The sequence below is a fragment of the Hippoglossus stenolepis genome, chromosome 15, assembly GCF_022539355.2.
Source record: "Hippoglossus stenolepis isolate QCI-W04-F060 chromosome 15, HSTE1.2, whole genome shotgun sequence".
Taxonomy (NCBI): Eukaryota; Metazoa; Chordata; class Actinopteri; order Pleuronectiformes; family Pleuronectidae; genus Hippoglossus; species Hippoglossus stenolepis.
In genome coordinates, this window is record NC_061497.1 from 19,096,390 (window position 1) to 19,111,826 (window position 15,437).

Consider the following 15,437-nt stretch of genomic DNA (forward strand, 5'->3'; position numbering starts at 1 on the left):
TTGATGCAGAAATTGTTAAAACAATAAGGTAACAGATCATTAATGATAGATGAGGTGACATTGCACAGCTTGTTGAAGCTGAATAATCTACATTCTTTTGTTCATTTTACTGGCAGAAGACAACTGCATCGGATAATCCTGTAATCTCACTTTTATCTGAGGATGCATTCAGAGCAACAGCTCAGCAGCTTCACCCAAACTATTCATTATTACAGTGAGTAATTGAGCACAACACGAAATCTTCCGTTTTGTTTCCTGAGGATGTTTTAGTGAAAGATGCACTTTAGCTCTCGTATGATTAAGAACAATCCTGAACGTTAGTCCTTTCGTTCACCACCTTTGTTGAACCTGATTTCTAGATAAAAAAAAACAAGGATGTTATTTGTTTTTTAAACTCTTTTGTCCCGCGTTGTCACTTTGTTCACGAATGACAAAACATCTCAGTCACCACAGCTCTGTCTCTTTTTTTATTCATCGACTCATCAGTGTTGGAGCTTTTCATTCACTCAGGAAACGTGTGACTTCTCTGCCACCTGTCGTCCAGCAGCGATTCAGCACAGGCAGGAACAACCAACCAGAAATAAAGTGTCTCTCTGTTACTTCTTATGTTCATCACTGACACTGACAATATTATTATTAACACTTCGCTGAATCAGGAAATTAAACTGCATACTGGACCAAATATGTAGGTTTTAAACTGCCTTTTTGTTTGTCTCATAGGGTTAAAGATACAGAGCAGCAAGAAATGAGAGGAAAGCATATCCCTGCATATTGTTCCAGCAAATAAAACCAATATAAAACATTGGTTTTGTTGAGCTCTCTCTGACTTGTGGACATGGAGGTGTGGGACATTATCCTGATAGTGTTTCAGGCCTGAAACAACCCGTTAGGGACTTTTCTGCAAGTGTTGCATAATTTACAAGCACAAGATAAACTCTGCAAATCCTCTTTTAAGTTGTGAAAAGGCCTATTCAGGTCCACTGTGGATCCGTTGGTCTGTAGCTGCCAGAGAAACGCTTCTAACGGCTGTCTTAAAAAGTACAGAATTGGCAACTCATGCTCAGTTCGTCTTCGGTCCAACGATCCTCACTGTGTGCCTCAATCTGTTCTACACTGTTGACAAATAAAGCCCGATATGATTAACTCTTGTTTGCCTCTATAATTAAGTGTGTGCTCAGTCGCTGTAAGGATGCCGTCTCCTGCTGGACAGATTTAGTCAAAGCCTTTTTCTCCCCGCACTCTTTAGGAAAAGTCCATCTCAGTGCATCCTGGCTTTCTCTCAACACAGTGTCTCTGTGTGTGATGTAACGCTGCCGCCTGTTGGCCCTGTACAGCTCCAGCCTCTTCTCCTCAGCCTGGGGGTCCTCCAGTGCTCCCTCCCACCTCAGGCTCTCCCTGGCCTGGTTGCTGAGCTCCGACACTGCTGGAGCTCCACTGCCGCTGGTTTTGTTTGCTGCCGTCAGGGGGGCTGGTGAATTCTTCGGGTGTTTTTTGCTCCTCGTGCCGCTGCCAGCGGACTGCTCTCCACCCTTCTTACCTGCAGCTGGGAGCTTGGGCAGCGGGGCTCGGGGCTGAGCGGCACTCTGAGGGGTCAGCAGAGAACCCGGCAGGGTCTCAGGATGCAGAGGCATAGTGTGAGGTTTCTCTGTCGGGAGGCAACACAAACACGTGAGCACATGCAGAGTAGCAGACAGAACTGAGGGTTGAGATTACTAATGACTGCCTCTGGAGGTGGAGGGCTAACGCTTGGTTTACAGTAATGAGCTGTGACACGGGGCCGATTTTCTAATGACCTATTCAACCCAGGGAATCTACCACCGCCACATGACCCAAACTACGGTTTACATTGTGTGCATGTAAAGTGACCTTCATTTGAACTGAAGAAGTAATAACACAATATGGTCAGAAAAAATTAGAATTTCCGAGCATGACTAATTTTAAGTGGAAGGTATGAAAGAGGTTTTAGGGGTTTAAGGCTTTTCATGTGACAGTTTGTAAGACAATACCTTTTATGTTACTGGCACAATAATTATGATTACTTTACTGTGTGAAATCCTTAAGTCCCTTATATATTGTTTTGTAATCATCTATGAGGGGAATGCATGCTAATTTTAGTTTTACATCAAAGCCAATTGAAGACCTTAGATGTGTAAAGTAATTTCAAAGCAACATTTGAGCTTCTCAGCCACTTGTTTTGGTTTTGTTGGAGACAGAAGAAACCGGACGATGTGTTCGTTTATAAATAAATAAATAAATAAATTAATAAATAATCATGATAATGACTTACTTACCAAAATTATGACTTCATATCTTTAAATAATGACTTAATAACTCAAATAATGACTTAATAACTCAAATAATGACTTAATATCTAAAAAAATGACTTAATATACAAAAATATTGACTTCAAAATTCCAAATAGTGACATATTAAGTCATTATTTTGAGATATTAAGTAATTGTTTTAGCTATTAACTTTAAATGATGACTTAGTAACTCAAACAATGACTTACTAGCATTTGGAAACTTGCTTCCACACTCTGGGCCACTTGTTCTAGATAGAAAGTGTGCAGTTGTTTACCTTGACGTGTGTTTTCCGGAGGACCGATGGAAGCGGTGTTTCTCTTCCCTTTCTTCTTCTTCTTCTTCTTCTTGCTGTCACACGGACTGTTTGACTGGAGCAGGTCACAGTCGTGTTGTTCCGGCATCATGTCTCCGCAGAGACAAACCAGTCAACTGAGGCTGAGGAGGATCAAATGTCCGGTGCCACATTAAATAGACACGTTGACTCACAGGAGGCGGAACCGAACCAGCGTCGGTCCGTAAACTAACTAGTTAACAAACATAATGATTTTAAAAATAAAACGTTCGTGTAGTTAACAACAAGACAACGTGTGAACATACCGGATGCTACACTGTTGAGCTTGTTTTTTAGTTCCGGAAACAAAAAGCTTTTCAACGACCACGCTTCACCGCCGCGTTGCCCGGTGACGCGTGTCCATGGCAACAGGCCACACCTCTGACAAGCGAGGCGGAAGTGAAGAGATGAGCGGAAAGCGGAAGTAGAGCTTGAAGAACGCAGCGCACAGAAGACCCGGTGGAGTTTAATGGTTACACAAGAGGTAAAAAGACACCTGAGACACATCAGATAACTTTATAAACACAAAGAAATACCACAAGGAAGTAAAAAAGTATCATAAAGGGGTAAAAAGTACCACAGAGATTCGCAGAACTACATCAAGGAGACACAAAAGTGTCCAAAACAACCCCAGAGACACAACAGTACCACACTAAACAAACTTAATCATAGAGAGACACAACATTAACACAAAATAGACACAAAAGTACCATAGGGAGGTATCACAATAATACATAAAGGTACCATAAAGACACAAAAGTATGCAAAACAACTTATGGACTAAAAAATACCACAAAAAGTACTTTAAAGAGGCACACAAACACCACAAAAATAGACTCAATTGCAGAGACAAAAGTATCCCAGAGAGAGAAAATTAACACATAGACACAAAACTATGTCAACATGACACAGCAGTAAAGAAAAAATGTAAATTGCATTGATTAAAAAAAAAACACAGGGACACAAATGTACTATGGAGACACAAAAACTACCATGTGGGGCCTTTTACATAATTTTAATATTATCCCATTGAATATTATAACTCATCAAATTGTTAAGTGTTTGTATTTTGTAACTTGTAAATACAAACGCCCCCTATCATTATTTGTTGTTGCTCTGGACTGCAGAGTCACAGGGTTTTTCGCCTATTGTTTTTAGGTTTTCATCTTAGGCCCGTTACCGTGCTGCACTTTATAAAAACCTGACTTGACTGTTAAATAATAAGTGATGTTTAGTTCACCCTCTGGAATTAATCGACAGACGCTCCCTGGCTGACAGAAAACAGATTGGATCAATCCAAACAGAACATTTCCTCTGCGTGCTTCCTGTCGTCACAGTGCAAATACATATCTGTACAAGCCAGAACACGTGTGATCTTTAGATGAAACCAGAGCAGGGAGAGACCTGTTGGCCCAAACTATTTAAAGCCCTGGAAATGAAACTTGAAATATGGGCAATGTTCCTTCAGTCATTGATGATACTGCTGATGTAGAGGAAGCTGGACGGACGTAGCTTTGAGCTGTAGCCACAACAATGAAGACCAGGGAAGAGATGATTGTCAGTGCACACATAAAGCTTCATAATATCCACTACATATCTTTATTTAATACTTCATTTCATTATTCTCACGGCTTCTGGGTAAATCATTTGGGGTCAGCAGAGGTTTCAAGTTAGATAATGTAACTTACAAAACTTGAAAAACAAGAAACAATACAGTCTTCCTTTATGAATCAAAATGTAAACTAAAAAATATAACCCCTCACTTTTATTTTGTACCATTGATGAACTGTTTCCAAAGAAAAGCGTGCGAGTGTGTTTTTACTAATGTGCAAGGAACTGAAAATGATTATTGAAACTGTCCTTTCAACTAAGTGCCTGAGGATATGTGGCCACTGACAGCATTCGCAGCACGCAGCCTGGTATTTCCCAGGGAGTTTCCGTCCTATTCCTGCTCCACAGAATCCAGTCCCCCACTGCTTCCTCTCTACAGTAAACACATCACATGCATGTGCACACAAACACACACTTACAAGCTGATTGTTCAACATATGGACATTTGAAGCAGAGTTTGTGACTTTTAATCTCTGGACACTAAACTGGAGTCTTGTGTTGTGTCTGTTGTTAAACCGGTGCTAAGAAAAAGGCTTGTTCTGCATAGTTGAGTCCTTTCATACAGTGGCAGACATCTTACACAATCCCATTAATGGAAAACACAAACACAAAAGTGACAACACAAATACAAAAGCCACACAATGGAAACACAATCACAACAGAAGTGCTTGGAACACCCAACAAGGAAGAACTTTGCTTGTTTCTTTGTCAACATCCGTTGTCGCTCACTTCCATTGTAGTTGTGTTTCCGTTTTGTGGCTTTTGTGGTTGTGTTACGTCTTTTGTAGTTATGTTGTGGCTTTTGCGGTTGTGTTGTGGCTTTTTTGGTTGTGCTGTGTTTTTTTTGGTTGTGTTGTGGTTTTTGTGGTTGTGTTGTGTCTTTTGTGGTTGTGTTGTGACTTTTGTGGTTGTGTTGTGTCTTTTGTGGTTGTGTTTTCACTTTTGCGTTTGTGTTGTGTTATTTTTTAGATTGTGTTGTTGCTCTTTTGTCGTGTGGTGGCTCTTTTGTAGTTGTGTTGTCACTTTTGCGTTTGTGTTGTGTTTTCTTTTTAGATTGTGTTGTGGCTCTTGCATTCGTACCTTCAGTGATACAGGAAGACAGAGGATAATGCTGAGTCATAGAGGACACGTCACATTTATTCATGCAGAAGTGACAAAGGTCACAGTGACATGCAGACGTGACACAAGTGTTTTCACATCCCTGATCTTTGTCGTGACAGATTCCACAAAAACTAAATCTGATGTTCACACATTTCTACAGGAAAACCACTATCATTCACATCCACCACAAGAAACATTCAGCTCCAACTACTACACTTATTTCTATGTTCCTGTGACCTTTGGCCTACAATAGTCTATTTATTCCACAGGTCATGTGATTGGTGGCGTTTGAACCATGCCCCAGCTCACGTCTTGTTCTGATGATCTTGCGAGTCATGAATGTTGGTGGGGTGGGGTGGGGGGGGGGACAAGTGACTTGCACACTTTTCCATCTGCTGCAGCCATCAGTACACAAACAGATCTTAGGTTTCAGTGTAAGTGAACTGGCATCTGTTTGCAAGACGGTTTTTCAAACAACAGCTCGACAGCTTTTGCAAAACATGCAAAATTGGATTTGATTTGAAAGAGATGAACATGAAAGCTCCAGGAATTTCAACCCAGACGCTGTGAATGTTTGACAGAAGTGGGTTCAATTTTACCAGTGTATTTCCAGGCACTGTGAGCGCAGACATCATCTGACACCAAGTAGGTTCTTCTGTGTTACATATATTGAGTAACAGCTTATCTTTTGAGCTGAAGTTTTCTAAATGTTATATAATCATTTTCATTATCCAGACCTTTTACTGGGGGGACAGCAGGAGAAGTTCCTGTAAAGTGTCCCAAGCAACTGACTCGGACATTTGCTTTCTCACATTCAGCCCATCCGGAGAATTTCATGAAAATGTCCAAAGTTCTGTGCATGTCTACAAAAAGCTGGGGGGTTATATTACATCACTGGTTCATTTTCACCCTCATAAGTAGAGGACATAGTGTGGGATTGCTAAGCACTGAAGGTCACAGGTTACCATCTTTCTACAGACACAACATCATATCTCTGTTAGGTGGCCATCAAAGCCTTGTGGGAAATGCAATAACACACAAAGAATTCAGGAATTTATCAAGGTCAAAACCAGATGAGTGGTTTTACTTTTTCCCGCTTCACATTCAAAATCTGAAAGGTCATAGTGAATCCACCTTGTGTTAAATATTGCGTAGTTTTTTTTATTTTTTTAAAAGAAGGCAGGGGAAGTACAAAACGTGGGAATGAGACAGCGGATTTGTTCTTGTGTGGATTTGCTGTGTCAGGTGACCGGGTGAGGACGCAGCTTCTCAAACTGCAGCGAGCTTAAAGCTGCAGAGTGACAGGCCAGAGAGAGAGAGAGAGAGAGAGAGACAGAAAAACTGTAGGTCGGCCGTACAGTCCTCGCTGTGTGTGTGTGTGTGTGTGTGTGTGTGCGTCAGTGTTTAAAGGGTAACAAGTTCACTTCGACCTGCTGATATCCCTGGAGGCCATTTGCAGACTCTTGTGCCGTCTTGACACAGTGCGACTTTTGTGCAATTAGAATCAGGCTCAAACTGACACCTGAAGAGCTGCTTTGTCAGCGGAACCCATTCAAAACATTTGACTGTGAATGTCGACACTTCATGATTCTCTGTCTCTCTGGGACTTGAGGCTGGTTAGGATTAAGGCCTGCTGCTGATGTTGGTGAATTTGCTTCCTGACTTTGGGAACAGTGTGGTTCCCGTTCACACATTTGCATCAGCTGGTTAGTGTCGAGACTCAAATTTACCTAATTTGAAAACAAGAACATTATTTTGACCCATACGACAGATAAACAAATGATGCTGAGCCAAATTTTATCCAAATTTAACGTACGTAACGTAAAAGTGTTTCTCATGTTGTGTCTCATGTGTATTTGAACAATTGTAAATGTTGTACATCTTATTTGTTTTTCTCCTGCATCTTGCACTAATGTTTTTTACAACCTAATTTTTCTTTTATTTATTTTTAGCTGAACTGTCTGTATGTATTAGCCCTCTAGGTTTCCTTTTCCTTTTTTCACTACAGCAGCACAAACTTTTTCTTAATAATCCTCATACAGTATATTAATAATGTGTTGTGAGTGTGGAAATGCAGTAGAACTAATTGCTGAACCAACTGAAAGAAACTATTTTAATTGGTAACACCCAAATGAATTATGTTTGTTCAAATTATACTTGACAGGTTATGTTTATTCTTTCATTGTTATTATAAGTATGTGTACTGTCTCTGTCTGTTCATCCTTGTGTATAATTACACAAGGATGATAAACTATTTTACTTTTGCTTCCTTTCCTGTGAATATTTCTGTTTCTATATGTTGCATTAGAAATAAAGGAGTTCAACCTGAAATACAGTATTTTGCAAATGTGGTGTTCTACTTTTATTTATAGCTCATTTCTCGTTTCCGTTATTTCCAACCGTGCGATCATCGACAGAGTTAAACACATACATCTGGAATCACATGCATACAGATGAGTCATTGACAGGAAGTAAACATTAAAAACACAATATGAAGGAACTTAAGAGGTCGAAAATAAACAAACAGGATTAAATACAAAATGAATGCAGGCGAGAGAGTGCAGTTAATAAAAAGAAAATTACCAAACATATCGCAGACATTAATAGTTTTTTTTACTGCTTTCGGTGTTTAGAGGGGAGTCGCCCTGCGTGTGCACGTCAGGTCCGTGCCCAGTCTGACGTCCTCTCCTCGTAGGCGCTGACGTCATGACGCTGCCAGCTGATCGGAGTGGGAAACCGGGTGTGTGTCTGACTTGTGTGTGAGTGTGTGTGTGAGAGAGAGAGAGGCAGATAAGGAGAGAGAGAGAGAGAGAGAGAGAGAGGAGTGGAGCAGGAGTTGGGTAAAAGGGGCTGAAGTCCTGCGTCTTCTTCTCCGCCGCCGCCGCGAGGAAAAGTCGCCTGAGCTCCACAGATCGAACCCGGGGCCGAACCGTGTGTTACACCGGGAGTCGTTGTGTCGCTGAAACAAACCAACTGACAGCGACACACCCTGCTGGAGCTCCGGGACTCCGCCGAGAGAGCCGGGGCCGAGGAGGAAGCCCCGAACTCCGCCGGGTCCGCTCGGGATGGGCTGTCCGCTGCCGGAGCGACCCGGCCGCCGGTCAAGGTGGGGCTCAGTACTTCAGTGTGTGTGTGTGTGTACGTGTGTGTGTGTGTGTGTGTGTGTGTGTGTCTCTGCCGGCGAAATGCGTGTTCCTGTCCGCATGATTTAGCCCGTGGCGGCTCGATGACCCAGTTTGCGTGGAAACGGCAACTGGGAATCATCCCTCACACGACTTCACGAAGTCCAACATCACCTCTGCAGGTCAGATGTTAGTTTTACAGCGTCCGATTGTCGAGGTTATGGATGGGATGTGATAGGAGTTGAGGCTGAAGGCCTGTGAGTGTGTGTGTGAGTGTGTGAGTGAGTGTGTGTGTGTGTGTCACATCATCCAGGCCCTGACACTACAGGATTTACAGGCAACCTAGAAATGTGACATTTTTGCCACTATAACCTCTGAGCTCCTGCACAAATTAAATCCAAATTCAGGTCATTGACAGTGTGAAACTGTGGGCCGAGACTTTATTAAAGTGCTGCATGGAGTATTCCACCGATGGCACTGAGGAGATGAATGAAACCTGCTTAATACTCAAGATAATATCCACATTAAAACAGAAAAACAGCCTGTTAGAGATTTACAGCCTTGTTTTCATGTTCTATTCCCAATCTATTATATGTTATAACTACCACAGAACATTCAGAAAAACCACGAATCTGCTGCTCAATCTTCTAGAAATGTCGTATTTTTAGACCGTGAGCAGACGTTGCAAGTTGAGGTCGGCACTAGTGGAATCCAATCTTGTCAAAATGTGTCCGTGTTCAAAGCCTCTTAAAATCTGCTGAGCTCATAACAGGCCCGAGGAATAAGCCCGAGCTCGAGTAGGGGATAGGTGAAAATGTAGGAGAAATATCTGAGGCCGAGTCTTCTCTGAGAAATGTGGTGACACCAGCAGTCGTCTGGCAGAGCCGGAGGATCCTTCAAAGGAAATCATTACACCAGTACGTTTATAGAAGATGATTGTTAGAACCAGTAAAACATTCCTGGAGCGGATGACGTAACAAAGTATTTAGGCCTCCCTGTTCACCTCTGGGTCTCCTCAACTCGTGTGCAATTATTTAACAGTTCTACTGATACAAACTAAAGCTACATGAAAGCATTTAAAAGCAGAGTTAAATTAAGTTAGTCTCTCTATGGGATAAATGCTTGTGGGGGGGGGAGGGAGCTGTCATATATATTACATCGAGGGAGCCTGCCTTATATAATTGTACAGCCAGAGTTCAGTGCACCGGTAGGAATGCTCAATAGGCTGTGTCACGAGCTGCATTTCTGCCACTGCAACCCTGGAGTGTGACATAAGCCACTCCGTCAGCGAGGATCACATGGCAGTGGCAGGGTGTCAGTTAGAAAGCAACTCATCCAGTCGTCTACATGTGTTTGTCCTGTGTCCAGGCAAAAACTCAGCAAACCTCGCCCGTGCCGTGCCGTCTCCCTGCCTGCGTTTGCAGAAGTGAAGCCATTTTGCTCAACTTGGGTTACACCCTTCATTCCTATTGCGTGCCTTGTCACGGGAGGATGGGGCAAGAAGGGATGTGTTATGTAGGTTCAGTCTTTTCACAGAAAATGGCTCAGACTGCCTGAGGACGGGCTTACAGGCCTCGTGCGTTAAACCACCTCCCAGGATGTCATGAATTCCGAATGGTTTCCAGTTAGCAAATAAAAACCGGTCGTGGTGATCTCAGGGTTAACGTGAGATGGCCTTTTAAAGTCCAGCGAGCAGCAGAGCGCCGCACTAAGGTCAGAGTGCTGCCAAAGCCACCGCCCTTTCCCTGTCTTTGTCCCCATTCCCAGTCTGAAATGATCAGTGTATATTGCAGGCTACAATCTGGGGCAGTAAACACTCTCCATGTGGGCCACACCCACAGCCGGGGAATGCACCTGAACTGATGTATGTCATTGACGCACAATGTTTAATTATCATGTGTGAGTATATGCAAATCTGTATCTGTGATAAATCTGCGATTCCTCACATATTTACACCAGACCGAGGGTGTAGGTATCTTATCTCATCGCCTCCTGCGGTATTCTCACACACCGGCGTCACCCCGTGAACGAAGAGACCAATCAAGTGGTCACGAAGCACAGGAAGACGTCCGTCTGTCACTTTCTGACGGGGATCTGTCCGAGCCACCCTCCATCTTGCACACTTTGTTTTCTGCTCAGTTTCTATAGGAGTGCGCTGCCTCTACCTATATATGTTCCGTGTTACACAACTCCAAGCTCCCTTGATAAACAACTTCAATTCTTTTCTTTGTGCACAGATCATTCACACCCTGTTTACACACCATCACTCCTATTTCTCTTGGACACGCACATCCTGGCAATTCCACTCCAGCATGTGTCTTTCCTCTTGCTTACCCTCCCTGTCGAGGCGGGGCGTGCACGTCCACGGCCCCAGATAAGCTCAGTTATTTTATATATTAGACTGTGTGTTATCTCTTTTTACAATGTTGCCCCTTGTATAAAAGCCTGTTTCAAGGCCTTCCACGCCGGCTGTCATGTGACTCTGTCTGCCTCCCTCGCTCAGTCAGGACAGAATGAAAGAGTAAGAGAGAGGGGGGAGGTGTGAGGTGCAAAAAAAAAAAGAAAAGAGGAAGGCGAAAGGGAGGTGAGGGTGAACCTAATGGTGAAGCCACGTCCGCCTTGTCTGGTGCGGACCAGATGTAGACGAGCACACAGAGTGGGGATGGGTGAAGGATAGAGGGATGGAAAAGGAGGGGTGGAGGAGCCCGTGCGAGCCCACAGCAGCCGGATGGAATTTCTAACATACGCAGCTGGAATGTCAGGAATGCAGGACAGTCTGATCTGACCAAGAGAGAGAGGTTGGAGAGGACGGACGAGTCAGGAAAGGCTGAAAGAGAAGAAGAAGAAGAGGAGGAGGAGGAGATATGGGAAACAGTGGCACAGCTAAAGGGTCTCGGGGTTCAACACTGGCCGTCATTGTGAACCTAAAGATACAGAGTCCCCGTTTGTGGAGGCAGTGACACGCTATGGAACAAATCGCTAATTCAGTTTCAGTTTGAGGTTGTGGTAGCCTCAGTCAACAGTTAGGAGTGTCACTGGTCCTGTGTGTGGCCAGAGGACTTGTACGTCTTCCTGCCTGAATACATTCATACACTGGCGTGAGCGCGTGTGCAGCCCTGTGGGGGGGTGGGGCGGTGGTTCACTGTATGATTCTGCTAGGAGGTAGCATTTCTTTTAAGATCTGCTGCCCGCATTTCTTTGCAACTGACAGTGAAAAAACGAACAAAGAATCAGTTTATGAGTCATCTTCAAGATTTCAAAACATCGAAAGGTCATGAAATGTGGTCCGGATACACCCAGGGAGCCCAGATGAATCCTGATTAGTTGGGCGATCTCCTGATATTTCCTCGGGATTGCCCTAAGGCACCTGTCTGGTTAGTTGGTACACTGCTTTGGTCCAGACTTGCGTGAACCACTGACTTTCAGCCAGGTTCAAGTTTTCACTGGTTCTGCGAAATATCCCAACATGTCTTTGATGGCTTGCAACAAAATGTTGACTTATTTACTTCCCTAACTATTTGGATTTTGCCACCATATTTTTTTGATTTGTGTACTTACGTTATCCAAAATGTGTCCAACAATGTTCAAACGCAGTTAAATTCCCAATTTCTTTCAAGATAAAAGTAAGTTTAGTTTTGGCCGCCTTTTAATTGGGTCATATTGGCTTTACCCGTCTCTGCTATAACTCCGTGACGTACGACGAAATAAAAACACTGCTAGCCAGTTAGCCGGTCTTCCGTTTTTTCCATCCACCGTTTGTTCGTAATGGATCATGATTATTCGTCGCCATTTGCTGCGTAATGTGAATAAAACTTTATTACACGGCAATTGTGGTGAAGTGAAAAACTCCCATGATCCCATGCTGCTTTTGGGTTTTTATTTTGAATAAGAGGCCCCTAGTGGCTTAGTTACATATTGCACGTTTGCAAAAAGGGTACGTGTGGAAGTCAACTGCTTCAGTCATGTAAAGCAGAAAAAAACCATGTAGATGTGGAGGCTACAAGACAGAAAGAGACTGAGAGAGAATTGGAGCCACAACATAATAAACCTCAAGTCTGACAGGAGTGTATGGACGCCATTTTGGAGTCCAGTATTCAGTTTCATAACTCACTCAGATTTGTAAAGATTTATTAGACTTCAATCTGATTATGAAACAAGTATAAATAGGTCACTGGTAGATTTCCTAAAGTCTTTTTTTAAAGAAGAATGTAGATTCAGTTAAGGGCATTTTTGTGTCACAAGTCAGAACAGGCAGTCAAACCTTCTGCATGACTCACCTATTAAAAAAAGACTGATGTGTGTCATGTAGATTAATTTGTCAGGAGGCGGAAGGTAAATCACATCAGTGTTTTTCCATGTACGTTTCATATGAATGATCTCCGACACTCTCAGGATGACGCTGAAGTAAAATCCAAACTAAGTGTGAGACAGAGTGATTTTTTCCCCAGCGGCGATGTCTGTAAAACCTTCATAAGTCTGCCTGATTGTGACCCACCCTCCCCTGCTGTGCGCCTTCTGCAGGCCACAGGCCGCTCGAATACCTGAGATTATTCTGCTTCTCCTTAGCGCAGGAATGTGCAGCATGTGTTACTCATCGTCAAGCGGAGAAGTGGAGCATGTCCTCAATGTCTCCGGATCACCGCAAGATTACATTCTTTGAAGGCAAGAAAAGCACAGACATGCTTTAGCTTCACACGCGTTTGTCGTTCGGTGCTTAACCTCTCTGTGAATGTGCTATTTTTTTTGTACACGCGTTTGTATCTATTTTTATCCCGTCCACACTATATCCACTCTGTAAGACACTGGATTGGTTAACACTGGAGTGTAATTCATTTAACAGTTATAGTAAGCTATAGCAGCAATTCAATAATTTATAAATTATATAACAATTTCAATGGATCATGCGTACAAATAAAACTCCCTCACTGATTTATCCGCAGACTGTATCAAAAGATCTATTTCTAAAATGACAGAAACCATCTTTGAGGGAAAGTATTTAACCTGTGTTTTGACTTTTTAGTTTGGTCCATGTGCCATCTACTAACATGGAGGAGGCAGGGTTTATGACCTACACTGCAGTCAGCCACCAGGGGGCGGTCACGATGATGTGGCTTTACTTTTGGGCACCTATCATGTCGTCCATCTTTATGTAATGTGTACAGATAATGTATTTTTCAGCATAACAAGACTAACAAGATATTTGTTTTATTCTGGAAAAACCCAATAGATGGATAGATTGATTATAAATCATAAGTTGTTTTTTCAAAATAAAGGTCATGCTAGCTGTTGGGATGCTGTACTTCAGCTAGCACGTGGAACATGACGGTGCTAAAATGCTGATGAGCAAATCAAACGAAGACTTCAGCCAGGATTCCAGGATCTTTCATGTAAGCGGCTGTCGACTCCGCTTGCTCGGGCCTCGTAACCACGGTAACTGACATTAAGGAAAAACAGGCAGAAGAGAAGGAGCGTTTCTCTGGAGGCCGGCGTCTGATCCGCAGCATCGTAACTGGGAGAATATCTAAGAATTTCTTGCTGGTGCTGTGTAACATGCAGAGGCAGGGCTGAGCTGCCGATGCATGTTTCCCCCTCTGGTGATCTGACACATGATCCTGTGTGTATCTCTGCGGTCGTTCTTACATATCACCTCGTTTCACCTACTTACTCACAGCTGATCGCACACACCACTGCACCCACTTTCTCTCTCTCTCTCTCTCTCTCTCTCTGTGTGTGTGTGTGTGTGTGTGTGTGTGTGTGTGTGTGTGTGTGTGTGTGTGTGTGTGTGTGTGTGTGTGTGTGTGTGTGTGTGTGTGTGTGTGTGTGTGTGTGTGTGTGTGTGTGTGTGTGTGTGTGTGTGTGTGACTGGCTGCAGGCCACCTCGTACCCACGCTATGAGCAGAGAGTTTAGAGGGGAAGTTAAACTGACTCTTTCTCTTTCTGCAGGAATCTGTGAGCAGAGGAAGGGAAGAGGAGTCGTGCCTCGTCCTCCGTCACCCCGGGCTGTCTGCTTCGAGCTCTCACGCTCACTGGCCACCTCCCAGCGCCTCCCAGCACCTCCCCTCGCACCCTCGGCCCCCAAATGGCTGACGCACAGCAGTTCTTCACTGGCGAGCTTTATGTTCCCGTACACATGCTAAAGCTGCCAGCTGAAGAACTGTTCTGGTCAGCCCTGCCCCGGACGACTCGAGGAGAGGAAGCTGACAGCTGAAGGGGGGGGGGACTGAGGAAGGAGGCAGTTTCACAACTCAGTAGTTAAACTGGACTTATACAACCATTGTTTATATTCTTGTGCTAATCACACGTAAGGTATATTTCACTTTAGTTAATGTGTCAAACTGGTAATCTGATATTAAAAGCTCTGCATTTTATGTACTTATGTCCTAAATATTTACTGTAATGTACGTTTTCTCATGTTTTTTGTGTTTTTGGCAAATAGTCATTTCAAACCTTCAACATTCCTCAGCTTATAACTGATGATTTTTAATGTCCGTCCCTCTGTCTCTTATTCATTTGTATCTTCTGTGATAATAAACACGTCTTGAGAAATCCTAAATGTGACGTGGTGTGAACTGTGCAGAAACTTTGTTATTGTTCATGTTTGTTTTTTTTTGTTGCTTTCAATAAAGACCAAAATATTTCCTCAGACTCTCGGACAAAACTTCAAACAATGGACAGTTAAAAACATTGGCAGCGGTGACTCTCTTGACTAGAAATGAATAAAACAGAGGCACAAAAAGCCAAATGAAAAATGCGTCAATCTATTTTTACTTTAAAGAGACAGATCTGCAATAACTTCATGGTTATTTTTATCTTTAATCTCCACATAAAAAGTAAATAAGCTGATATTTAGTCAGGGCCACATCCAGTTCCACTATTTTTACACACAGGCCACAAAGGGGAATCTGCTCATCAGGGCCTATAGGAATTATCAGATGCTGCAAGGGCGGCTCAGGGGGTAGAGTGGGC

At 43.2% G+C, this 15,437-nt stretch overlaps 1 protein-coding gene and 1 long non-coding RNA gene across 2 annotated transcripts; one reads left to right on the top strand and one right to left on the bottom strand.

Moving 5' to 3' along the window:
- Positions 1–453: 453 nt before the first annotated feature.
- c15h17orf97 (chromosome 15 C17orf97 homolog) lies at positions 454–2,963 on the bottom strand. Its single transcript, XM_035178476.1, has 2 exons — positions 2,581–2,963; positions 454–1,645 (listed from the first exon to the last, which is right to left on the bottom strand). The coding sequence occupies exons 1-2, from the start codon at positions 2,708–2,710 to the stop codon at positions 1,140–1,142; spliced, it is 636 nt and encodes a 211-aa protein (XP_035034367.1). The 5' UTR covers positions 2,711–2,963; the 3' UTR covers positions 454–1,139.
- A 4,751-nt stretch (positions 2,964–7,714) lies between these two features.
- LOC118122617 lies at positions 7,715–15,220 on the top strand. Its single transcript, XR_004698483.2, has 2 exons — positions 7,715–8,455; positions 14,415–15,220. It is a non-coding gene; the product is annotated as an uncharacterized LOC118122617 (long non-coding RNA).
- The last annotated feature ends 217 nt before the right edge of the window (positions 15,221–15,437 follow it).

Bases quoted from the DNA above. Each gene is read 5' to 3' on its own strand.
- c15h17orf97 (XM_035178476.1), bottom strand. From the start codon at position 2,710: ATGATGCCGGAACAACACGACTGTGACCTGCTCCAGTCAAACAGTCCG. The intron at 1,646-2,580 runs GTAAACAACTGC...GCCTCCCGACAG, and splicing joins TCCGGAAAACACACGTCAAG to AGAAACCTCACACTATGCCT.